Here is a 26,294-nt window from a genome sequence, read left to right as displayed (position 1 = left end):
GAGAAGGACAGTTAGAAATGGCCACAGACACCAGTCAGAGTGAGATGGGTCATCTCCCTGTCTGCTCTCCCCAACCTCTTCTGAGAAAGCTAATCAGTGAAAGTACAAATAAGTTATTACCTGGGAACACCCTTCTTTCTGTGAATGTCACAAAATGAGGCTCTTGGAAGCTTTTGTCTAGAACGCTCTGTGGGAATTGGGGCTGTGACAAAATCAAAAGTTCCCTTGGAGAGTAGCTTCCCTAACTGACCAGTTTGCTCACTGTGTTCACTTTTGCAGTCATTTCTACCCCTCCACCTCTTTTCTCCCCTGCCCTAGGGTACTTACTCATTATCAACTCCCCAGATCTGTGGACAAAGTCATTGAACAAGTCAATCCAAGCATCTAGCAGGAAGGGAAGAAATAGAATAAATTTGCCAAATGACTCCCAGCCAGGCGTTTTCCTGTGGTGCTCAAAGCTGGTGCCGCCTCCTCTGTGTCCCTGCTGGAAAGGAAGTTCTACAGTCAGAAATAACCTGGAGAGACGCTGAGCCCAGAGCAACCTGAATTCCTTCTAAAGCAGCGGGTGGGCTTTCCCTGGACAGTGGTCCTGGCCCCCAGGCCCCAGAGGCACCTTGTGAGAGAGAAACCAGCCCCGGGGTGGCGTGGCTCTCCCCACACAGCTGCTGTGCATCAGACACAGACGGTTCTGCCTTTCAAAGGCCATGGGGCCATTTCTGCCAAAGGGGCGCATGGTTTACGCTCTGAGCCAGCAACGCCACATGCAGGTTACATACCCAGGAAAAATAGCCACAAAAGACTGAACATAGGAGCTTTATTCGTAACAGTTCCAAAATGGAAACAGGCCAAATGTTCACCAGTGGGAAACTTGATATTCATGGTGCAGTATATTCATTCCAGGGAATATTATTAACCAGCAATTAAAAATAAAGAATTATTTGATTTACACAAATACTAATGAACACATGCTGCATTTTCTATTTATGTCAAGTCATTTTTTTAATTTTTATTTATTTACTTATTTTAGAGAAAAGAGAGAATAAGAGAGAGAGATAGAGAGACAGAGAGAGAAGGGGGGAGGAGCAGGAAGCATCAACTCCCATATGTGCCTTGACCAGGCAAGCCCAGGGTTTTGAACTGGCAACCTCAGCATTCCAGGTCAACACTTTATCCACTGAGCCACCACAGGTCAGGCTGTGTCAAGTTTAAGAACAGGCAAAACTAATCTATGATGACAAAAGTCAGAAAGTGGGGTAGAGGATGTATTGAATGAGAAAGGGTTATGAGGGAATTTTCTCAGGTGATAAAAGTAGTGTATATCTTGACCTGGAGGATGACTGCATAGGTATAATATAAAAATATAAGACCATCCTCTTAGATTTGTGCATTTGACTATTTGTAAATTAAAGAATAGTATATATATATATATATATATATATATATATATATATATATATATATTACACATTGATTTCTCAAAGGTATCACATGCACAAATTTCAAAAATAATCTGGCATCCCCCCACCAGATAGATAATTATTAAAAATCCTCACACTGTTATGTTAGCAATGGTCTAAGTGCTGGGATCGCTCATACTTGCTGGAAACAGTTTAGCAGCATCTAGCCATGTTCACCAGTCCCACACCTGTGTGTGTTCCCCAGAGGAACTCAGGTGCACACGTGCTGTAAGCAGTGTACAGCAATGTTTGTGGCATTGTTTTTCCCACTGCCCGAACCTAGGACTGCCCGAACGGCTGTCGTTAGCACGCAGGGGAGACCCAGCCCAGGGCTGCCCTGCAGTCGGACGTCGCACCCCACCGGAAGGACCGGAGCCCGCGCCTCTGGCCTGCACGGACCTCCGGGAGCTGTGAAGAGAAGCACAAGTCTGAAGAATATGTAGAGGATTCCTCAACCTAAAGTTCAGAAAATGAGGAACCCCCAACCTATGTTGTTTAGGGGTGCACGCATAGCCGGTAGAACTCAAAGAAACACCAGTGCTAATCATGTTTAAGAGAGACTGCTGTCCTGTTGGGGCAGGATGGGGAAGCTGGGGTCTGGACTGGCCAGGGCAGTGGGGCACGGGCTCCTGCTCTGCGTGGCCGTCACACCAGGTTGCACTTGACTACTTGTTAACAAGACATTTATGTTCTGTGCAGTTTTCTGCATGTGTTCAAGCTCACCATCAGAGAAGACAGTGCTTAACCTTCCAGAGTTGGAGTTCAGACTGTGCTCTCCTCTGGGTGCATCAAGCACCAAGTGGCCTCATGACAGCAGAGAGGGGGTGGCAGCGCTCTCCAATAAACTTGACCGTAAGAAGCCCTGGCAGACTGTTTGTTGTCTCTATAAACTGATTGCAGGCCAAAGAAAGAACTGTGGCTGCCTTGGGATTGTGCCATTAAGAGATGAATTGGGAAGCCTATACTTCCTTTGAGAATTTAGGAAAGGAAGTCAGAAATCAAAGGGGTGGGGGCCCTTGGCTTCTGCTGTGCTGGTGCATGTTGGTCTGTACTGAGGGTGTGGTGTACTCAGCCCAGCAGGTATCAACGAATCCTCCAGAAACCCCCTGAGATAAAGCTCATGGCCTCATTATACAGAATGGCAAGTAAAGCAGGCAGTGACTGAGGAACTTGAACCAAGGTCTTTGTGACTTCAGACTGGCCCTTGTTACTCCTAGACCGCCTCCCACTCTGCTCTCGGCCACATCACCACCCACATCTTTCAGGCTTGCGTCAGGGCCATCATATAAACTGCTGAAGGGGCGAGCGAGGACATGCGTAGGCCACACTCTGTCATTGTCACTCTAGTATCGCTGTGATTATCCCTGGACTCAAACATCTTGATATAAATTTTCTGTCTGAAGGTAAATGTCAAAAGTTTCTAAACTATATCCTGAATGGACTTTGTAAGAAGAAGATAAATCCTAGAACAAGGGACTTGGGAAAAAATAAACTATTAGGCAGAAATAGTAGTCTGCATCTTTACAGGCCAGCAGCATGAAGATGAAACAGAGATGAGTTGAGGTGTTTGAGGGCTTCTGTTTTGTGTGTGTGACCTTGAGGCTCCTTTAATTATAGCGTCTGTTCATCCTCCCCTCCATCCAGGCCCCAGTCAGTGTGAGTCAAGGTGTTACGGGTAAGCTTGATGAGCAAGATTTTCCCTCCCTTTGGGGAAATTTTAACTTCATGAGGAATCTTTTGTGTGTGGCCTTTTTTTTTTTTTTGCTTCAAGTCAAAACGACTAATATTACTTATCTGCAAAATAACCTCATGTGCACATGAATAAACAGAACTTTGGAATGAGTTTCAATAAAGAGTCTACTATAGAGCACTCTTAAATAAATGGAATTCTGCTAACACTGCCGAACAGGAATCCGGAACAGTGCCTCCGAGTTCAGCTGTCCTGGGTCTGAATTCGGCTCCCCGTCCTGGGAGCTGTGTGATCCTATACAAATTGCTGCACCTGTGTCCCTGCGCTTCACCTGAGACTAAGGAGCATACCTGTCCCATGGTTGTTAATGCTAAATGCTGTAAGGGAAGTACAGACAGGAAGGGTGCCTGGCATGTGGTCACTATCCTCAATCTGCAGGCCTTTCTGGCCTGCTATTGTTGTAAATAAAGCTTTAGTGGAACACAACCACACTTACTAGTTTAAGTATTGTCTGTGACTGCTTTCACATGAATAGAGTAGTTCTGGAACTGGCCTGCAAAGCCTTAATTCAGGGGTCCCCAAACTATGGCCCGCGGGCCGCATGCGGCCCCCTGAGGCCATTTATCCAGCCCCCGCCGCACTTTGGAAGGGGCACCTCTTTCATTGGTGGTCAGCAAGAGGAGCATAGTTCCCATTGAAATACTGGTCAGTTTGTTGATTTAAATTTACTTGTTCTTTATTTTAAATATTGTATTTGTTCCCATTTTGTTTTTTTACTTTAAAATAAGATATGTGCAGTGTGCATAGGGATTTGTTCATAGTTTTTTTTTTTTTTTTTTTTTTTTTTTGCATTTTTCTGAAGCTGGAAACAGGGAGAGACAGTCAGACAGACTCCCGCATGCGCCCGACCGGGATCCACCCGGCACGCCCACCAGGGGCGACGCTCTGCCCACCAGGGGGCAATGCTCTGCCCATCCTGGGCGTCGCCATGTTGCGACCAGAGCCACTCTAGCGCCTGGGGCAGAGGCCACAGAGCCATCCCCAGCGCCCGGGCCATCTTTGCTCCAATGGAGCCTTGGCTGCGGGAGGGGAAGAGAGAGACCGAGAGGAAGGCGCGGCGGAGGGGTGGAGAAGCAAATGGGCGCTTCTCCTGTGTGCCCTGGCCGGGAATCGAACCCGGGTCCTCCGCACGCTAGGCCGACGCTCTACCGCTGAGCCAACCGGCCAGGGCCATAGTTTTTTTTTTATAGTCTGGCCCTCCAACGGTCTGAGGGACAGTGAACTGGCCCCCTGTGAAAAAAGTTTGGGGACCCCTGCCTTAATTATTTGTTCTCCACCTCTTCCCGCAGAATTGTCTAGCCTGCCTGGTCTGTAGTAGGTATTACAGGGACCCCACCAATCCTGTCGTCTTCACACAGTGGCTTGTTAATGTTGGGACAATGTGAATGCCCAGACAGGTCTCTCCTTCCCATCTGACTCACTTTATGGAGATGGACTTGATTTTGCCCAGATCACCATGTGATCAAAATGTATTTATTTATTTTATTTAAAAAATTACATTTAAAGGGGTGACTTTAAAGAGGGTTCTGTTTTAGTGTTTACCTTAAAGAAAGAAATCATTCAAATTACTGTCTCCCTTGTGAATGGGAAAGCTAGTGGTATATTTCCTACAGTCTGCTGGTAATTTTGAACATCTTAACATGCGAGAGGATTTCCTGTGTGAAGCTGATGTTTTAATCATTTAATTATTTGGACGTTCCTGAAGTGCGCTAAAAATATGCAGCACTTTGGAGTTGACTAACTGACTTATGTCTGTGATGGGTCCAGGAAGGGCAGATGCTTATCTGAACACTTGTGATCTCAGAATCTCCTAGAAACAGTCACACTTAGGCTATTTCCGCAGCTGCCTGGACTCCGGTGTGTCTGAACCTCCACCATGGATGCTAGCTATTTCCGTTTCTTTTCTTAGCTACAGCCAGAAAATGGACGCAGGGTGACTTCTATGACATCATTAATAGTGTTGTTAACAATAGCATGCAGACAGAAAAAGACTTCAAAAGTGATTCCTCTGGGGTTAACTTTGAGTTTGAGGCTGGTTCTTATTTGGCCAGCCTTCTCTGTCAATGTTTTGTCATTTGAACAAAGTTACAGCAGCCCAGGGAAGTGGCCTCTTCCTGGTTGCTTCAATGGGACGTGGAGAGCAAAGAGATGTCAAAAATATGTCTCCAGCCCTGGCCGGTTGGCTCAGCGGTAGAGCGTCGGCCTAGCGTGCGGAGGACCCAGGTTCGATTCCCGGCCAGGGCACACAGGAGAAGTGCCCATTTGCTTCTCCACCCCTCCGCCGCGCTTTCCCTCTCTGTCTCTCTCTTCCCCTCCCGCAGCCAAGGCTCCATTGGAGCAAAGATGGCCCGGGCGCTGGGGATGGCTCTGTGGCCTCTGCCCCAGGCGCTAGAGTGGCTCTGGTCGCAACATGGCGACGCCCAGGATGGGCAGAGCATCGCCCCCTGGTGGGCAGAGCGTCGCCCCTGGTGGGCGTGCCGGGTGGATCCCGGTCGGGCGCATGCGGGAGTCTGTCTGACTGTCTCTCCCTGTTTCCAGCTTCAGAAAAATGGAAAAATATATATATATATGTCTCCAGTCGCCTATTGCAGGAGTGCTTGCTAAAGCATGAAGGCTACCTGTGTGATCTTTCCCTGCACACGTGTCCTGTGTTGTAAAAGAGGCAGTGTTAGATGGTATGTGACTTTCTTACCCTGTGCCCCTGTATCCCATGGTGTAGGAGAGGCATTGTTGGGTAGTGGCCAAGAGTTTGAATACTAGTCCTGCTTTTTGCTAATTGTACAGCCTGCTCAAGTCACCTAATGCGGCCCAATTTTCTCAAAACCTTACTGGTTTGTCCTGAGTAATCAGCAACTAGTCATATGCACTCGAGCCTGGCATGCGCCAGCACTGCCCCAGCCTGCGCTGTCACCGTTATTTGTTGGCTGGAGTGTGGAGCCCATATGGGGACAGGAGATGATTGTGGAGCTCGGAGTTCTGTCTCCATCGCTGCCTGGCTACTGAGTCAGAATGTGTGCCGCTTGACTTCGCTGGGTCACACAAAAATGTGAAAAAGTAATTTGGGGTTTGGAGAGGGGAGTCCCTGTGTGATCGGGGGGAGGGTAGTCAATGAGGAACGAGAAGGTGAGTGAAAGGAAGAAGCACAGCCTTTCTGTCCACCCAGCTGTGTGCCCAGCCCAGCTAGGTGGCCTACACATACAGTCTTTCTTCATCCATAGCCGCACAGTAAGATAAGAATTTTTTAATTCTATGGGAAAGATGGCTATACTGAGGTTTGTAGAGATGGGCTAATTTCCCCAGCTCATGCATCAGTGATGATTTGAGCCTAGTATTGTTAGACTTCAAAATGGCCAGACCTGTGGTGGCACAGTGGATAAAGCATTGACCTGGAATGCTGAGGTTGCTGGTTTGAAACCCTGGGCTTGCCCAGTCAAGGCACATATGAGAAGCAACTGCTACAAGTTGATGCTTCCTGCCCACCCTCCCTTTACCTTCTCTTTCTCTTGCTTTCCTCCTAAAATCAATAAATAAAACCTTTTAAAATTTTCAGATTTCAAAATGTACTCTCTTCCAAGCTCTGCTGGGCCAGTTTCTATTTCTAGCATTGACTATTTTCTGATTATTGTCAAAATTCCTTAACTCTTGTATGCCTCAGTTTCCCTCGTGTGAATGAGGTCTTTGAGCATCTAAAGGAAGTTAAAAGAATGTACACAATATGTCAGTTCTGGCCACCAGTCTCATGTAGGGGAGAGAGGCAAGCCACACAACTGTTCAGAGATAACATTGGATTGTGTCACTGTGACTATATCATTTAAATGTTGCGTTCATTTCCTTGATTGTTAACAAGACTCTGTTCTTTGCATAATTTCTTATTGGAAATATTAATGTCAACATGTTTCATTCAAACATCAATGCTTAAATCAAAATGCCACATTTGGCCAACTGAAACCGCCAATAAACTCAAGGGGGATAGATGTCTTTAAACCAGGGTGCACTATGTCATGGCCTTGGAGCAGCTCTGTGGGTGCTTGTGTACAGGAACTTGGTTAATCAGGTGGACCTTCTCCCTCTTGAGCTGCTCTTGCTCATATTTTGTAACACTACTACGCGTGCATAATCTGGGCCTGCAGGGCTTCCTCTGGCCTGTGCCCACTGGTGGGGGTGTCTCTGCCTCAGGAGACCCAGACTCACTCCCGACCTCACTGTGCAATCTTGGCACAGTCGTTTGCTCTCTCTGGACCTTGTTTTCCTCGTTTGTAAAATGAAATGGAACTAGTGTCCTATGAAACTCTTCAGAATACTCTGTGGTTGTTGGGTAACTTCCCTAAGATCTCCATGATGTCAACCTAGTGCTTATTCCTTAAAATCATCTCCATGAAGCCTGGCAGGTAGCTGTTCTCTAGAAACGGGCCAGCCACGTTTCCACTGTCCTGTCCTTCCCATTTCATTCTCACTGAAGATGAAGAGATGACGTGCCTGCAAGTCAGCATCTGGTCTTGTGTTACCTACAGGTAGTATCATTGGTTATATTTAGATGATAAAATTAATTCCTTGGCACCCTCTGAAAGTCCTTGCCAATGTCTTAATTATAATCTAATGTTTTCTGGTGATTTCTAGAAGTCAGGCTTCTAAAATTCCAGGGTCTGGTCCTTGGGATCTTCCTTTCCATCCTGACCTCCCAGGTCTGGCTCCAGTGTTGTCACCATCAGTCAGATCCATTGTGGCTCCCAGATCACAGAGTTCATTCTGGCTGGTGCAGACCTAACCCACAGCTGCTGGCTCCAGGTCTAGTGTTTCTGCTGCCTCACGATTTTTAGTCAAATTCCAGCTGTACTTAGCCAGCAGCTGATGGTTTCCTCCTAGAGCAGGGGTTGGGAACCTTTTTGGCTGAGAGAGCCATGAACGCCACATATTTTAAAATGTGAGAGCCATACAACGACCCATGTATGTTACACATTATCCAATAAAAATTTGGTGTTGTCCCAGAGGACAGTTGTGATTGGCTCCAGCCACCCGCAACCATGAACATGAGCGGTAGGAAATGAATGGATTGTAATACATGAGAATGTTTTGTATTTTTAACGTTATTATTATTTTTATTAAAGATTTGTCTGTGAGCCAGATGCAGTCATCAGAAGAGCCACATCTGGCTCGTGAGCCATAGGTTCACGACCCCCTCCCTGTCCTAGAGCCTGTCATATTTTGAGTTCTGAACCTTTTTCTTCTATTTTCCCTCTTGCTCATTTCATTAAAGCCACACAACAGACAGAATCCCTTTGTGCACTGGCTGTTCTCTCTGCCTAGAGTGTTCTCCCGATGTAGCCACATGGTTTACTCCTACCTTCAGGTTTTTAATCAAATGATTCCTTCTTAAGGAGCCTTCCTTTAAAATTTGCATTTTCTAAACAGTATTCAGGAGAGATCTCATTGAGAAACATCATTCAAATATGACTAAGTTGTTATTAGCTGAAAGGCATGTAGTCTAAAATCTTCCATTAATAGAGAGCAGTGAAGAAATGTTCCAGACAGCGTGGAAAGCCAGTGCAAAGGCCCTGAGCTAGTATGATCTGGAACAGCATGAGGCTCTACTGGAGAGTCAGCAAGTAGCAGTGGAGGAAGCTGCAGATGCTGCAGGAGCCCACTGATCCAGTCCTCAAAGACACTGGCAACTGGAACTCTGGCCCCACTCCAGATTTACTGGATTAGAATCTACAGTTAACAAGCCCCCCAGGTGATTTGCCTGCATATGAACTTTTAGCAGAACTGTCATAAGTGTTCTCCCATTCAAAGTGATGACCTAATACCCAGATATTTTTCACTGTCACTCCCTTCCTACCCTCCCTGACAAAAAGCAGAAGGCCAGCCCTAAACCCAGTAATTTTAAATGTCTAAGGGAATTTTTTTTTTTTTTACAGAGACAGAGAGAGAGTCAGAGAGAGGGATAGACAGGGACAGACAGACAGGAACGGAGAGATGAGAAGCATCAATCATTAGTTTTTTGGGGGTTTTTTTTTTGTATTTTTTCTGAAGTTGGAAACAGGGAGAGACAGTCAGACAGACTCCCGCATGCGCCCGATCGGGATCCACCCAGCACTCCCACCAGGGGCAATGCTCTGCCCACCAGGGGGCGATTGATGCTCTGCCCCTCCGGGGCGTCGCTCTGCCGCGACCAGAGCCACTCTAGCGCCTGGGGCAGAAGCCAAGGAGCCATCCCCAGCACCCAGGCCATCTTTGCTCCAATGGAGCCTTGGCTGCGAGGGGAAGAGAGAGACAGAGAGGAAGGAGAGGGGGAGGGGTGGAGAAGCAGATGGGCGCTTCTCCTGTGTGCCCTGGCCGGGAATCAAACCCGGGTCCCCCGCATGCCAGGCCGACACTCTGCCGCTGAGCCAACTGGCCAGGGCAATCATTAGTTTTTTGTTGTGCATTGCAACACCTTAATTGTTCATTGATTGCCGTCACATACGTGCCTTGACCGCGGGCCTTCAGCAGACCGAGTAACCCCTTGCTCAAGCCAGGGGCCTTGGGCTCAAGCTGGTGAGCTTTTGCTCAAACCAGATAAGCCCACGCTCAAGCTGTCGACCTCGGGGTCTCGAACCTGGGTCTTCAGCATCCCAGTCCGACACTGTATCCACTGAGCCACCACCCAGTCAGGCTGTTTAAGGGAAAATTAATAGTTTTTTTCTTATAAACAGTTTTAGGAAATTCTGAGAAACTAAAACAATTATTGGTTGGTTCCTTGTTTTGGGGGTAGCACAGTTATTCTTTCCCAAAAGACCACCACATCCTGTCAGTACACCTCTGAGTGTAATACTGTGTTCATTCGTGTGTGTGTGTGTGTGTGTGTGTGTGTGTCTGCATTCAGATTAATTCCATGATTCTTAGTTATTGCATAGGTCTTGTCTGTATGTTGATTTCTTTTTTCTTAAATAACTAAAGCATTGAAAATATTAGGTTATTTCCTGACTAGTTGGTGGCACCGTGGACAGAGTGTCAGCCTGGGACACCGAGGACCCAGGTTCGAAACCTCAAGGTTGCTGGCTTGAGCGCGGGCTCACCAGCTTGAGCCATGGGTTCGCTGGCTTGAGCATGGAATCATAGACATGACCCCAAGGTCACTGTCTTGAGCAAGGGGTCACTGGCTTGAGAAAGGGGTTACTAGTTCAACAGGAGCCTCCCAGTCAAGGGCATATATGAATAACTAAGGTACCACAACTATGAATTGATGTTTCTCATTTCTCTCTCTTCCTCTCTATCTGTCCTTATTTGTCCCTGACTGCACACCCCACTAATAAAGAAAAAAAGAAAATATAAGGTTATTAACACACTGAAAAAAAATGCAATCAATCATATGATTATCATCTAATGATTTAATGATCACATTTTTAATCCAATTATGCATGTTTGAATCTTTCAAATTTTCTTTAATTAAAGATTGCCTCCTGGCACTGCTATCGGAAATAAGAAATTGAACAGAATTGAGCCAGATATAATTTAATGTTGAAAGGAAGCTGCCAGGATAACTGGGCCGCGCTGGGCTTAATGGTGGACCATGACTTGAAAGCCCTCATACAAAATTTTCTAATTGGTAAGAAAATTTTAATCATTTTCAGATATACTTCATTTGCATTCAAATAGGTATTTCTCTTTTCTAAATAAACCTCTCCTAACTGATTATTCATATTGTCATTCAAAATGCTTAAAAATAAAAGACAGAGTTGGGTGAAATATAGACTACTTAACACAGTGTCTATTTAATATAAAAGTCATACATTATTCATTTCTGCAATATGAATAACTTTGAATTTAGCATCCCTGTTCCTCATCTTTCTCTTTGATGAACAATTAATTATTAAAATATGATATTGTCTGCATACAGCACTGGGATCCTTGAAAGTAGAATATGAGATTCATTTCTTTTGAATTCTTTTATCTAATAATGCACAGTACCTGTTCATTATGGTATAATGAAATGAGTGGTAATATAACTAGAGTGTTTCAAATATTTTTCTCAACTAGTTAAGTGGCTGGGATAGGGATGTTTTTAATTCAAATTACTAATTAAGATAAAAGTTAGAAGCAGAATGCTATGATCAGGATGGGTTTGAAGTCATACTGCCCTTTTATAATAAGATTTATTTAATAAGCACTTGTATGTACTTCTCTTGTGCCTAAACCTGTTACTATGGTGATTCATTCACTACTCAGAACCTCCGTGTGTGAGTGACACTATCAGAACCCATTTTACAGGTGAGGGGTCCATGGTGGGGGGATTTGATAAGTTGTCTTCTGTCAGACCTTTAAGTAAATGAGTTAGGATCTATATCTCGGGGGCCTACTTCTAGCACTTCTCTCCACTTTACCAGATCTACATTTGTTTAGATTTTCCTACTTGAATGGATTGAGTTTTTAAGTGAAAACTGCTATTTTCCTTCTTCACAGTGGCTGTACTCAGGAACTCCTGTTTTGGGGTCCAGCCAGTTGAGCACCTAATAGCTTATGTGAGCTTTGTGGATAGTGCTAGAAATATAGGGCTACTATTTCTAAATTTATTACTGAGTTAGAATTAAGCACCCCATTTGTCAGCAGAGCGCTGCCTGTGAGACTCAGCAGGAAATGGTATTTTCAGGAAGATCAGTAAAAATTTATGTTAAATTTGAACTTAAAAAGCTGAAGGAGGAAAGTAAATAACTTAAAGAGTTAATTTTGTAATGTGATGTTCATAAAAGAAATTATCATAATGATGGAAGCACCTGAACATGTAGTATGACCTGCCCCCCCCAATTCTCGTTAGGACTACTAAGGTGACTTTCTAACATTTGCCCCCAATCCCTATCACAGCTTAAAATAAGAGAAGTAAAATGTGTCCTGAGCGCCAAATCATTCTACTGCCTATTTTTGTATGGCCCCTAAGGTAAAAATGGTTCTTACATTTGAACCCTAATTAAATGAAATGGCATTTCTCCCAAATAGAATCCCATTCTTATTATAAAAGTCCCAGATTTTAAAAACTGTCCTCAGTGATTATTAGCATTTTGAATAACGTTAATAAGGTTGTGGAAATGTGTTTGTTATATAAGTACCTATATAACATCGTTGATTTTGCCTCTAGACCTGCAAGACCTAAAATATTTACTATCTGGCACTTTACAGAAAACATTTGCTAATCCCTGGCTTAAAACACAATATGAGCCAGCCTGCTCTCAGCCAAGTGCTTGCCTTGATAAATCAGGGTTTATAGGGCACTGTGCTAAGCCCCTTACATTATTAGCTTGTTTAATTTCCACAGCAACTCCGAGGAGTCCATGTTCTCAGTATTCCCATTTTATAGATAAGGGATGTAACCGAGATGGGCAGGTCTTTCTCTATGGTCACACAGTTGTTAAACGTCAGTTGGTACCAAAGCCATGCTAGAACTTTGGCAAAGAAAGGTCAAAAATTCTAATCTATGCTGCTCAGATTGATGAAGAGTATATCAAATAAGATGTGGCTTTAAGGCATTAGTAATATAGAGTTAAAAAAAATGACACATATGCAAACACTTAAAGAAAGAACTTTGTTATGTAAGGTGTACACGGCTAAGCCTTGGTAGTTTAGAGCAGTGGTTTTTAACCGCCAGTCTGCAGTTGAAAAGGACTGGTTTAGAGGAATATAACAATAATGCAAGTAACAGTTAAATACGAATACTATTTATTGTTTATGGCAGGTTTTCTATTTCCAAGCTGTTCCTGAAACTCTTTCTTGTGATAACTTAATTTTCACAACAGCCTGGGAAGGTTTGGGTAACCGAGACCACACAGCTCACAGATGGGAGCGTTGGGATTTGAACCAGCAGACTGGGCATCTGCTCCCTTCACTGGCTCCTGCAGGAATGGAAATGTGAGGACTGCCGCAGTTCAGTTTCAGTTTTCAGCACGAGTCTGTTTTCCCTGACCCATGCTGACTGCGCAGATTCTAAGGGGTTTCCTTGAAGAAAGAATCCCATCCGAGCGTCGGGATTCTCCTTCAGCTTTTCGCCTTGACTCCCTTGCGTCCCCCTGGTCTTCCATCTCCATAGCTATAAAATGAAAGAATTGGACTGATATGGTGGTCTGCAGTGTCCCTGGGTTTCCACCTTGGCTTCTGTGTAAGATTTTGTTAAGAGAAGGGGTTCTTTCACTCCTGAAGCGACTTGACTTGGACTGTCTAAGGACCTTCCGGTCTCAGAGCGCTGAGATCCAAGAGCAGAGATGGTGACAGAATGAACGAGATTGAAGCCCCTCAGCAGGTCTGCCATCCGACCACCCATCTGACTGCACCTTCTAGTCATTTCTAGCCAGAACCAGCCCTTGGGTTGGTCAAGGGCAGACTAGCCCTGTTTTTGTAGCAGTGGTCACAGCTGCAATTTCCATGTGTCCCTACTCCACTCATGAGCCCATACAAGAACTTACTTTCCTGATCATGCTGAAACAGGCTTCGCTTTTGAAATCTAGTCTCCTAAGGTTGGTAGCGTAGTGTTTCTGCTTTATCTTTTATGTCCTTTGTAGCCTGGTCTCTCCCTCAAGGGGGTGCTTTGCCTCTGTGGGGCTTGAAGGGACCGTCTGGTTACTTCCTATCTGCCTGCAGTGTTCTTCATTGCAACCCTAATGTTGGGTCAGGCCCTTCAGGGAAAACTCGAAAGATTTTCTGCTTCTTCATTCTGGAGCCCTTGATGCAGGCAGGTTTGTGCTGCACTGTCACTCCAAGTTCACTTAGTTGGCGAGGGCAAGCCCTACGCACCCTCAATTGCTTTGGGCCTGTGTTGACTATTTACACAGCTCAGGATATGCAAGCAAAGGCCAAAATATCTCCTCCCCTTAGCTCAGCGGTTCTCAACCTGTGGGTCGCGACCCCGGCAGGGGTCGAATGACCAAAACACAGGGGTCGCCTGAAGCCATGGGAAAATACATTATTTCCGATGGCTTTAGCTGCTGAGAAGCCACGCTACCGTCTGCAGCAGCGCTATTCAGCTTGAACGCACACCGCACGAGGTTATGGACGTGCGTTCCAAACTGAATGCCTGCGGTCATGCGCAGACGTGATTGCATCATCCGTCCGGGGCCTAAGGGGGGGGGGGGAAGCGGGGGGTGGGGGAGGCGCTCCACAGTCCGTAGCAGCGCATTACGTGTGTCAGGGATTGCTGACGTCACCAGTGGGCGGGTGCAGCAAGTGCGGGAGGACAGAAGCCTAGGAGGCGGAGAGGCAATGAAAATAGGTGATGCATATCAGGTATTTACATTCCGAATCATAACTGTAGCAAAATTACAGTTATGAAATAGCCACCAAAATTATTTTTTGGTTTGGGTCACCGCAACATGAGGAACTGTTTTGCGGGGTCACGGCATTAGAAAGGTTGAGAACCACTGCCTTAGCTGAACCACCCCAGCAAAGCTCGAGTGCAGAGACACCCCCCCCCCCACCATTAAGCTGCTGGGAACCAGGTTTAAATGAAAGCCCAGACTTGTCATTGGGCAGAGGGACAATTCCATTATTATATTGGGCCTTTTGTCCAACAGAAACCACTTTTGTCATTTTGATTATAGAGCCCTATGATTTGAGGACTTCTGCATTTATTGTTATTATTTAATTCTTCTTTTTAAGTGAGAGGAGAGGAGCTAGGCAGACTCCCACATGCACCCCAACGGGGATCCCCCCCCAGCAACCCTTGTCTTGGACTGATGGTAGAGTCAACCAAGCTATTTAAAGTGCCTGAGGCCAATACTCAGACCAACTGAGTTAACTTATCTCACCAGGGTGGCTGCAGCAGGAGAGGAGAGAGAGGAGGAGGAGAGAGAGGGGAAGCGAAGCAGATGGTCACTTCTGTGTGGCCTGACTAGGGATCAAACCCTGGACATCTGAATGCTGGGCTAATGCTGTATCCACCAAGCAAAACAGCCAGGGCCTAAGTTTTGTTTTTAAAAAGCAAATTCTAAAGCTATATAAGAATTAGCCAAATTTCTGATTCTCATGGTTAACTGCTGCTACTTCACTATTCGCTAGTGACCTTGGGCTTAGTTACTTAACTTCTCTATGCTTTATTCCCGCAGATATAAAATTATAGTATTAAAAGTATATACTTCAGGCCCTGCCAGATGGCTCAGTGAATAAAGTGTTGACCTGGCACACCAGAAGTCGGAGGTTTGATCCCCAGTCAGAGCATGTATGAGAAGCAGTCCATAAGTGCACAACTAAGTAGAACAACTTAATGAAACGAGTTGATACTTCTCTCTTTCTCTCTCTCCCTTCCTCTCCTTCTCTCTCAAATCAATGGAAAAATTAAAAATAAAAATAAGTATATATCTTATAGGGTCTTGAAGTGAGAGCAGGCAGTAATGGTTTAAAAATAATAGAACCTGGATCCAGTCTACCTGGTGTTGCATTCGAGCACTGTAAACTCTTAGTAATAGTGAGACCTCTTCACAGGGCCATTTTAAGTATTAGATAATTTAATAGTTATAAAGCTCTCAGAACTGGGCCTGGTACATTATAGTAAGTGTTACTTAAATGTTTGCAAAATGTTTTCAACTCAGAATGGTGGTTGGCATATACAAATGTTAAGTTTTGTTCAACTAATCTCTATTAAAAGGAATGCAATTTTAATTATTCCAATACAGTCGATTTCTGTTGGAGTTTTTGCACCATTCCCAGTTACATAAACCTTTTGAGTTTAGGGATACACATTTGCCCAGATACTTGCACTCTCTGTTCTTCAAAGAAGAAGAGGGAGGAGGCATGAGGCTTGGGAAGAATATTCTTGTAGGCTCAGGTGTGTCCATGAAGTAAGGTGGATCCTGCAAGGCCTCCAGGAATGTGCTGGGGCCCAGGGACAATGAGGCCATTAAAAAGTTAAGGAGCCTGACCAGGAGGTGGCGCAGTGGATAGAGTGTCGGACTGGGATATGGAGGACCCAGGTTTGAGACCCCAAGGTTGCCAGCTTGAGCGCGAGCTCACCTAGTTAGAGCAAGGCTCAACAGCTTGAGCCCAAGGTCGCTGGCTCGAGCAAGGGGTCACTTGTTCTGCTGTAGCCCCACAGTCAAGGCACATATGAGAAAGCAATCAGTGAACAACTAAGAAACCACAACAAAGAATTGATGTTTCTCATCTCTCTCCCTTCCTGTCTGTTCCTATCTGTCCCTCTCTCTGACTCTCCCTGTCTCTCCCACAAGAAAAAAAGAAAAAAAAAGTTAAGGAGAGCCATTAGCAGGACTGTAATCTCCCAAAAGGGATGAGGAAGGAGTCTTGGACTTAAATTCAGGTCAGGGCTAGACCTTTGGATACCCAGGTAGAGACTAGATGGAACCTTCTCTGACTTGAGATAGAAGCTGGATGATCTACTGAACCTGACTGGGAGAATTACAACACAAACCTAATCTATGTTGCACTATTTCTTCCTGCCTCAGGACCTTCATACATGCTGTTCCCAAGGTCTAAAGTGCTCTTCTCCTCTGTTGTCCCCACCCTTGAGGATTTACCTAGTTCACTTTAGTTCCTTCGTTAGCTGAGTCAGACCATGCAGGCTCCCATGTCCACATGCCTGGTTCGTACCTCAGTGTTGCCACTTAGGAGCTGTGTAACCTTGGGAAGCTACTAACAACCCTTTTTTCTACCTTGTTGTCCTCATAGAGTTATTGAGAATTATCATTATTAGGTCCCAGCTTAAATGTCCTTTCTTTTGTAAAAGTAAGAGGCCTGTTTCCAGGACCTCCGTGTTTCAGTTCATGGTCATTCCTGAGTTAGGTTTCACTTTGATATCCATAGGTCTTGGATGAAAACAAAATGGGATGTAACCAACTTTGGAGCTACACTTACCCTTTGATTTACAGTTCCTTTTTCACGTTGATTCTCGTGTGGTGCCCCAAAGTTTGCTTGACGGGTTATTTATTCTTCAGTACCAGCAAGGAAAGGGTTCTCTGGTGACACACGATTGTGAGGTTTGGGGTTAAACAAAGTCAAACCATTGCACTTCGGCAGGACTGTTCATTTCTGTCCATTTCCTGGCGAACAAGGGAGGGACTGCAATGTTGCCCAGTGTTGTCCGTCATGGAACCTGTTTTACCTGAAATACAGTGCCATGCTGGTGTCTCAGAACACGCCCTGGGAAATGCTGCCTTGTTTTCGGGGCCTTTCCCACCCCCAATCATTAGTGCTTCTCAGGATGGAAACACACATGGGGCTTGTGATGTGGCCTCACACACAGAGCCTGTGCCCGGGTGTGTGCAGCCTGGTACAACTTACAGTGTTCTTTTCTTCTGCTTCTTCCCCACAGAGAAGGAGACCTTTCTGGATCCTTTTGTCCTCCGGGACCTCCTGCCTGCATCCCTGGGCAGCTATTACCGGTACACAGGTTCTCTGACCACCCCACCGTGTAGTGAAATTGTGGAGTGGATAGTCTTCCGGAAGCCCGTCCCCATCTCTTTCCACCAGGTAGATATTCAGCCCCCAAATGGGGCATCTGTGTTTATTTGTTTTGTGTTGTCTCAACTCTTTAACATTGCTAGATAGTGGGGGTGGGGGGTGGGGGGGTCTTTTGATTCTCATTGATTCCTTAATTTTTTTTAACAATCATGTTTCTGAACTAAGAATTGTAAAATATAACACATGGTTTTTCAGCTACAAATTAACTAGCTGAAGAGAATTGCAGGCATGAAATCGGGGATTGTATAAGCATTTTATCTTGAGGTGCTAACAGCTTCCCGGATTTTGGCACCAAATGTTGGAATCCATGGGAGACCGAAAGAACAGAGTAACAGGCTTTATTGAAAGGAAGAAAGGAACCCTACCGGGTACTTCTCCCAGGGAGAAGAGCACCAGTTACAGACTAGGGGCAAATTATATAGTGTTTAGGAGTGCCTGGGGGGATACTGAGGCAAAAGTCCTGGCATGTTCCCTTTTACGGTTTTAGGATTTCAGCTTTCTGGAATTCTCCTTCTTGGGGCAGGTTGACCAGCTTCTTGGAATTCCTCTGTCTCAGGGGCCATAGTCCAGAAAGGGTGAGGTCTGACAGATAAGCAGAACATCAAGTGGGCAGTTTGGAATTCCTGTATCTATCATTTCTCAACTCTGTGCTTACATATAAAAGAAAGGCAATTATTAATTTTATAATATATGGTGAGGGGTGACAAAGAGAAAGAGGACAAAAAATTGGAAAATTATTACTTCTTCTGGAGAGAACTCAAGAAGGGAACCTTGCCAAGCCAAGTCCCTCATCCAGTTAAGGAGGTCGTCAATTTCCATGCTGTGAGGTCTGAACCAGGCGATGTCCTCGAAAACCTGAGTGAGGAAGTAAAAAAATCTTGTGAGGTAATAATTGTTAGTTGCTTAATGCAAGTACGGATTGAACAGGGTGACATGGTGATACATGGTCTCCTGAATGAACCTCATGAGACGTGCTGGTCTGGTTCCTCTCGAATGGGAGGACATGTGGATATTTTTAGAGACAGGGAACCTGTGATGTAAGTTTTAGAAGGACTGAGTGTGTGTGGTTAAAAGGAAGGGGGTTTGGAGAACATTCAGGAGGGAGCTTCTTGGGCTGAGGGGCGGCTTCTTCCTGCTGTCATCCCTACCTATTTGATATTTCCCTCGTGAAGTTCTCCTTGGGGTATTGGGGAATAGGAGTGTAGGAGCATTTCATTGTAGGCAATCCTAGAGATTTCTGTCATCCGGGCCTGTACGAACCTGATAAAGAAAGAGACAAGTATTTGGAGATCAGCAATGCAGAGATAAGGAGGGTTGTATAGTTGGGGGAAGGGTGAAAGTTCTTCCATGGTAAAGTTAGAGATATTCTTTCCTGGCAGCCCTGGAGAGAGAGCAGTTAGCTTGAGCTAAAAGAAGTGTTTCATGTCCATTTGTAGGCTCTTCTTCAGCCAAGAAGACCCAGCCATCTTGTCCCCTTGCTATGTGAAGGGTAAAAAGACTGAGAAGCGTTAAGAGATGATTGCTATTCATTCTCCTAGTTCTTCACAGATATGGGACAGCTTTAGGGTTAGGGGACCTGTAGGAGTTGAAAGATAGGATTTAGGAGGTTTGCTGATATAGGGTTTCAGATTTTTCTGTTTCGCGAGGGCAGGTTTCAGGGTTTGTGTGTAGGGTTAGGTAGATTTTTCCAATTTTCTGATTGGCGAAGGTCTGCATGCAGTTCTGTAAGAAACTTGTGAACAAATGTAAGAGGCAGGGTCCAACAGTTAGAAAAATAAATAGGAGAATGAGTGGACCAATGAAAGGCAATAGTCAAGACACCCAGTTTGTGCAAAACCACTGATTCCATGCTTACGAATTCGCTGGGCTTCAGAGAGAGAGAGAGAGAGAGAGGGAATAAATCAGGGCAATGTGGCCAGTCCCCCTGTCCCTAGACCTACTTTTATAGAAAATTTTAAAGCAACAAGAAAAGAAATTACCTGTACAGCTCATTTGGTCCTTATATTGATGGGTAGTGTACTAGGAATTGAAAGAGGCTCATGGGGTGGGATGAGGTTGATATTTGGGGTGAGATAGAGTAGGGTACAGATTTCTGTTCAATTAGTAGGGAGACACATATAGGTGTGGGTCCCACACAGGTAAAAAGCCCCTGTTTGGTTGATACAGGATGAGAGGTGGATAGAGAATTGATGGACAAGGGGTTGGTTTTGTCCATCAGACTCTGAACTCCAGATGGTCAAGGTGGAGGAAAGTCCAGCCCTGACTAAGGGGGAGAAGACATGGTTAGAGGCCTGCTTTGAGCATTGCAACTGTGTGGTAGGATAGTGAGCTGTGTGGTGGTATAGGAGTATTTATGTTGTGAAGCTGTAAGAGTAGGGGGTTTTGTGAATTGAACAGAATTAGAAAATCATTCATTTGTTTTTGGAGAAACTTGATAGTTGACTTGATGATTGTGATGGTTTTTCAGAAATTAGATAGTTATTGTGGTGTTGCAGAAGTTAGAAGGGCAGTGACCCATTGGGACAGTATCTTGAGCAATAAAGTATAAGGGGCAGGTGAAAGCAGGGGGTGTTCAGAGTGACTAATTAAACATTTTTCAAAAACCAGTTTTCTGACTGTTCAAATTCTTTTTTCTTGGTACAAATCTCCTACTACCTGCAAAAACCTTCTACAACTTACATAAACCTTCAACTTTCATAAACTTTCTTATTCAGAAATAACTGGCCCTCATAACAACTTGCTTTTTCCTTTTTTTTTCAAAAGTATTTCCATACCTTATACCTTCTACTATCAAAACCATATAATTCTTTTTTAGTCAGAACTATTGATTTAAAAATCTTGAACCTTTCGTGATAATTAAGTTGACTTTCTTTTTACCCTAGTTTTCCTTTTCCCATTGTTTGATTAAAAGAGTCCTTAGTTTTTTCATATATTCGCCATACGTAGACCAGCCAGCTTCCGGTTTTGTGGTTTGAGTAAGGCATGCCGTTTTTCTACCATAGCAGCAGTGGGAGTTGTCAGGATCATGGTGTGTGGACCTGTCCACGTGAAAGTCAGTCCTTGGGTGATGGACTGCTGGAAGCACCTCTTGGATAGTCTTTGAACAGTTTGCTGAGTAACCTGTAAATCCTGCAAGTACTTAGGGAAAGGGTGGTTACATTTCTACACTTTGCAGCTAGAGTTTAAGTTCTAGTGACCACTGCTTCTAGCTGGAATTAGCAGCAGGTCCCAGACTACAATAGGCATGGGGCATTGAGACAAGAGGAATAAAGGAGATACTATACATGAAATAAAGTAACAAAATCAGACTGTCAATACCCACATTAGAGAACTTTGAGGGATAAATAAAATTGAAATATTTAGGCAAGGCATAGTAGATGGCCCTTATGTTTACAAGAAATGTAATCAGTTTATCTGCTACTTGGAAGAAATACCTTAGGTTCATGAATGATGTCCTTGGGCCTTCAATGGCAATTCCCAGCATGCAGGGCAAGGTCAGGTCACAGGTAGCTGGAGCAGGGCTAGAAGAGACTGAACTCTCCCTCCATGGAGCAAGGGGACAGCTTACCTTCTCATGTTCCTCTTTTCACAGCACAGCCATGTCAACCAGTGGGGCCAGGAAGCCTGGCAGGCTTCAGTTCAGTGACCTTTCTTTCCACTCTTGAAGTAGGGCCCTGATGGAATCCTATGAAGCCCTTTAGGGCGTTGGAGCCTTTAAGAGTGTATGCCAAAAGCTAGTATTTTCTGACCTCTTTGGGGCCTTATTTGCCTTTTCTGTTACTTCTTTGGCCATTATAAACCTTAAAAGCCATGCTCAGAAGATCTCATGAGGGGCTTGACTAAGAGAGCAAAATTGGGAATCCAGTGTCTAAAGAAGCCTATTAGACTGAGGAAAGAAAGAATTTGATTTGCGGTGGTAGGTGGTTGGAGACTGCAGAGGGTCTGAGTTTGATTTAGGGTGAGACCTCAGGTGGTGGGGTTAAGGCGATGCCTAGATAGACTACGGACTGAGAATGAAGTTGAGCCTTAGCAGAGAAGACACAATATCCCTTCACAGTGAGGAAGTTAAGAAGGGTGGAAGTGTGTCTCCTTGAAGCAGGCAGGGAGGGGCTGCAGAGGAGTAGGTCATCTACATATTGTAAGAGAATACTAGTTTTGAGATTGCATGCTGCTAAATCCTGAGCTAGTGCTTGTCCAAACAGGTGTGGGCTGTTTTTGATCCCCTGGGGTAAGAAAGTTCATGTAAGTTACTGGGTTGCATTACTGTCCGGGTCAGTTTAAATAAAGGTAAACAGAAAGTAAGAGTCAGGGTATAGAGGAATGGTAAATAAAGACGGTGTTCTTGAGGTCTAGGACCCTGAAGTGAGTAGTGTTTGAGGGAATGTGTAACAGTAACTTGTAGAGATTAGGGACTACTGGATGGAGGGGAACTATCGCCTCATTGATTAGATGTAAGGCTTGTACGAGGCGATAAGCCCCTGAAGGTTTTTGAACAGGAAGGACGGGGGTATTGCAGGGAAAGTCCATGGAGATGAGTAAGCCTGGTTTAAGAGGTGGGTAATTATTGGTTTAAGGCCTTAGAAACAGACACAGTTACACATTAAACAAAGACTTTAGATACACATTATGAATTAAGGAATTTAAATGAGTACGCTTTACTTGTTTCAATTAAAATTATACTAGAGATATTTTCTGACAAACAAAAAGACAAAACAGATTACTCACTCACACAGCTCAATAGACAACTTTGCTTTTTTAAGCTTTTTGAGATGGCAGGGAGTTGTCAGTGTAGAGGGGAGGAAGAGAAAAAGCAGACCGATGGACAGTGTGAGCAGCTGGATGGAAAGAAGGAGGGTCAGAATCTGCAGGAGGAGGAGGAGATTGAGGTATCAGTGGTGGCGCCACATGGTCAGAGGAGTCAAAAGATTTAGTGTTCTGTAGAGATGGGAGAGGATGAGGGGGAGTGGAAGGTACAGTCAGTCTCTGAGGAGGGGGAAGGATGGGTCAAAGCAGAAAAAGAGACACAGCCACCCATCTGTAAGGAGGGAAGAAGGGTTTAAGAACACAGTGGAGAAGGGAGGGGCCCCTGGCCAGCAAGGGAGGAGAAAGAGAGTGTGGTATTTGCAGGTGAATGCGAAACAGGTTTCTGCGAAGGGAGGGGACTTTCTGGAGGGAAGAGACTCAAGTGGGAGAGGTTTGCAGAGGGACCAGAGAGGGGTCCCAAGAGAGGGGTGCCCTGGGGGTCAGGCAGGAGGGGGAGAGAGTTGGGAGTCTGCAGAGAAGGAAAGATTAGGAGCAGAAGTTTTAGGTGAGATTTCTTTGGCCAAAAACGGCCTGAGTGGTGGAACAGAAGTCACAGAAATTAAGGACAGGAGAGAAGGGAGAGGAAAAGCCTGCATGTAAGGAATCTCTGATGCTCTCCTCGTCTGGTGGCAAAAATTGTCAAGATCTCTTAGGATATTGTAATCAAGTGTCCCGTTTTCAGGCCAATGGGAGTCATTGTCTAGTCTGTACTGAGGCCATGCTGTGTTACAGAAGAAGATTAATTTCTTTGGTTTGAGGTCTGAGAGACCGAGTTTGGTTAGGTTTTTTATGAGACATCCTAGAGGTGTCTGGTCAGAAGGCTTAGACTCTGAAGAGCCCATAGTGGAGACAGGTGAGCAAGAGGGGGCGTCCCCACCTTTTGTCACTGTCCCAAGAGGAGAGAATCTCCGTGTGGGGGAGTTGTCCCTGATAGAGGTTGTCACCACCTGTCAGGGAGCTCCGAGGACAAGATGTCCGAGAGAGTGGAGAGGTTTGGCTAGGCGCCTAGTCTTCCGTGCAGTCCACTGAGACTGAAAGTCAAACCCCTCAAAACGTGAGGCGTGTCAGAGAAAACCGTCCGACCAGGAAGGGGTGTTTTTAGAGAGAAATTTAGAGGCCAACCGGGGAAGGGGGAGGGAGAAACTCCTTACCTTTCTGGTCCAGCAGGGGTTCAGGACAGGGTTAGAGTGCCGGCCAATCGACCCACAATTACACGTCCAAACAGAATCAGGGAGTAAGCCCAGGATGAGCTGCTGCTGCCCATTGCTTCCCTGGTTGTAAGTTTGGACGGCAAAGAGGGATCGTCCAGGCAGTTAATACCCTGTCCCGGGTTTCAGCACCAAACATTGGAATCTATGGGAGTCCTAAAGACCAGAGTAACAGGCTTTATTGAAAGGAAGAAAGGAACCCTGCTGGGCACTTCTCCTGGGGAGAAGAGCGCCGGTTACAGATTAGGGGCAAATTATATAGTGTTTGGGAGAGCCAGAGAGGATACTGAGGCAAAAGTCCTGGCATGTTCCCTTTTACAGTTTTAGGATTTCAGCTTTCTGGAATTCTCCTTCTTGGGGCAGGTTGACCAGCTTCTTGGAATTCCTCTGTCTCAGGGACGATAGTCCAGTAAGGGTGAGGTCTAACAGATAAGTGGAACATCAAGAGGGCAGTTTGGAATTCCTTTATCTATCAGTGAGGAGCCGCTGTATGTACCCTGACTTCGTAGAGGAGAGACACAGAGTGCAGTTACTTACTGATTACCAAGTCATGATGTCTGATCCCAGAGATCATGCTTGAACCTGCTGAACTTTCTGAATGTTCCAGGAAGAGAGAGTTTTATATACACAAATGAATAAAAGGAAAGCGCCCTGATCGAGCTCTTTCTGTGCACCAAACGTGCTGCTAAGCACTGTACATATGTTCAGTTTAATTGCAAAGCAACGGTGAGAGATGAGTGTGACACTAAAATTGGACACATACAACATCATGGTGTGGAAGGAGTGGGTAACATGCCCAGGGATTCATGGTTTAGAAATGTTGAAGCCAGAAACTAAGCCTGGGTCTGTCTGATAATCAAAACCCTTATTTCTAACCTCTTCACTGAACTACTTACCTCTGAGTGTGGACTGGGCAATTTTCATAAGAATGTGAATTTAGACTAAGCTGATAACCGTGGGTAGGAGTTGCTGAAGTGGACATGACATTGGGGCAATGTCAGAGGAAGTGGAGCCTCAGGGGAATTAGGGGCCTTGGGGGCCTCATCAGGAATACTAGATGAAAGGGGGACGTTCTTGGAGGGATTATCTAAGTGGCCAAAAAATGTCGCCATACACTATGGTAGAAGTATGGATCTCTTCTCTACAATTCCAGAAACAGAGCCAGGGACAATGAGCAGGATTTGTAAGAAAGGGAGGGATGTGAGCAATGTCTAAAAATGGAAAGTTCCTATCTGGCCATTCATAGAAATGTCTCACCATAGCTTGACATCCAGGGGTAGAGATGTCGTACTGGGATGGAGGAGATTTTGCAATGATGTAATTATAGCAGTAATATGACTGAAGGCACTGGAAATGAGATTATGAACCTGACCGGCCTATAAAATAGTCCAAAGATTTTCCTACCAAGAGAAGAGACTGGAACAGGGAATACAGGAAATAGCGTTGGATGATGTGCTGGTCAGATCTTTTTTGGGAACAAGAAACAGAAGCCACTTAAAGTGGCTCATGTAGAGGCAGTATTTTCAGGAAACAGAAGTAGGGGCTTCCTGAGGTGAAGCCATTGTGGCCAGGAATGTAACTAGAAAATGAGGTATGTGTTTACTCTTTCAGAGGGGCCACATGGACTCTTAAATAATGGAGTTTCTGCTATGGCTTTGTGTTTCTGTACTTTTGCAAAATTCTGACCCCTTCTCTCTCAGTCTTCCTATGTCCCAATATGGTTATTCTAGTACCATTGACCTTTCAACTCAAGGATCAGCTACCAACGGACAAGCCTGGGTCTTATGTCAGAATAGTATTCAAGAATAGATCCAGTAGACATTAGCCAACCAACAAATTGGCTGGTCTTGGGTCATGTACCCAATTTGAATAAAGCAGTAGAGTTATGGGTAGCATCCTGAGATATTGGGGTTGGCCCTGTGGGGGTAAATGGAGCTGATTGTTAGGAAGGAGCAATTTGCAAGGGACACCATACCCCACTACCATAGTTAAGTGGTGTGGGGCCAGGTGAAACATTTACTTGGCCTCACTGCTTTTGGCAAACATTTGACTTTCAGATTTTTTTTTTCAGATTTTAATTCTGCTCTACTTTTTATTTAAAATTTTTTTCATTTTAAATTCAATAATTCTGCTCTTATCAAAAAAGAAGAACTAGCAATTTGGTTTCTGAACAGAATCCGCCAGCCTCAAGGAGATAATGAACTATGAAGCATTTTCTTCCTAATGGTGAAGCCAGCATTGTTTTATTAAAATAAAATTACTACCCACATGTTTAAATCCTGAGGGTTGGAGGAGGAGCTTTGAAAAGGAACTCTTGTTGTGGATTAAGATAAATGCTTTTATCTTTAAAGATATAAAGACTTGGAATAATGAGGTTAAGAAATACAAGTCCGGCCCTGTGAAGGGCAGAGACAAAGAGCGGTAGTTGTGCACTTGGGGGGAGATAAGGAGTGTTAACACATACTAGGTTTTGCCTCAGTCTCAGAGTTTTAGGCTTGGATATCTTGTCAGGTGTTTGTCAGAAGCATTTTGACATTTGGTAACTGGGCCTTTCTATGTTAAGAACTCCCTGCCACCCATATACTCAAAGAGAAGAAATGATGAGAGTTTTTCTCTTTGACTTTCAGTAGGTGACTTCTCTAGCTG

The 26,294-nt window shown here is 44.9% G+C and overlaps 1 protein-coding gene across 3 annotated transcripts in view; it reads left to right on the top strand.

Annotated features, from left to right (window-relative positions):
* The window catches only part of PTPRG (protein tyrosine phosphatase receptor type G), a 926,569-nt gene that overhangs the window by 751,630 nt on the left and 148,645 nt on the right, over positions 1-26,294 (top strand). For all 3 annotated transcript variants that reach the window (XM_066245729.1, XM_066245728.1, XM_066245730.1), the window contains exon 7: positions 17,489-17,646. In XM_066245729.1, the coding sequence (XP_066101826.1) occupies positions 17,489-17,646 (158 nt within the window). The remainder of the gene's footprint in view (positions 1-17,488; positions 17,647-26,294) is intronic.

The sequence above is a fragment of the Saccopteryx bilineata genome, chromosome 10 (genome assembly GCF_036850765.1).
Source record: "Saccopteryx bilineata isolate mSacBil1 chromosome 10, mSacBil1_pri_phased_curated, whole genome shotgun sequence".
In the NCBI taxonomy this organism is placed as follows: Eukaryota; Metazoa; Chordata; class Mammalia; order Chiroptera; family Emballonuridae; genus Saccopteryx; species Saccopteryx bilineata.
The sequence above is the reverse complement of the archived record's forward strand: the minus strand, read 5'-3'. Positions and strand labels throughout refer to the sequence as shown.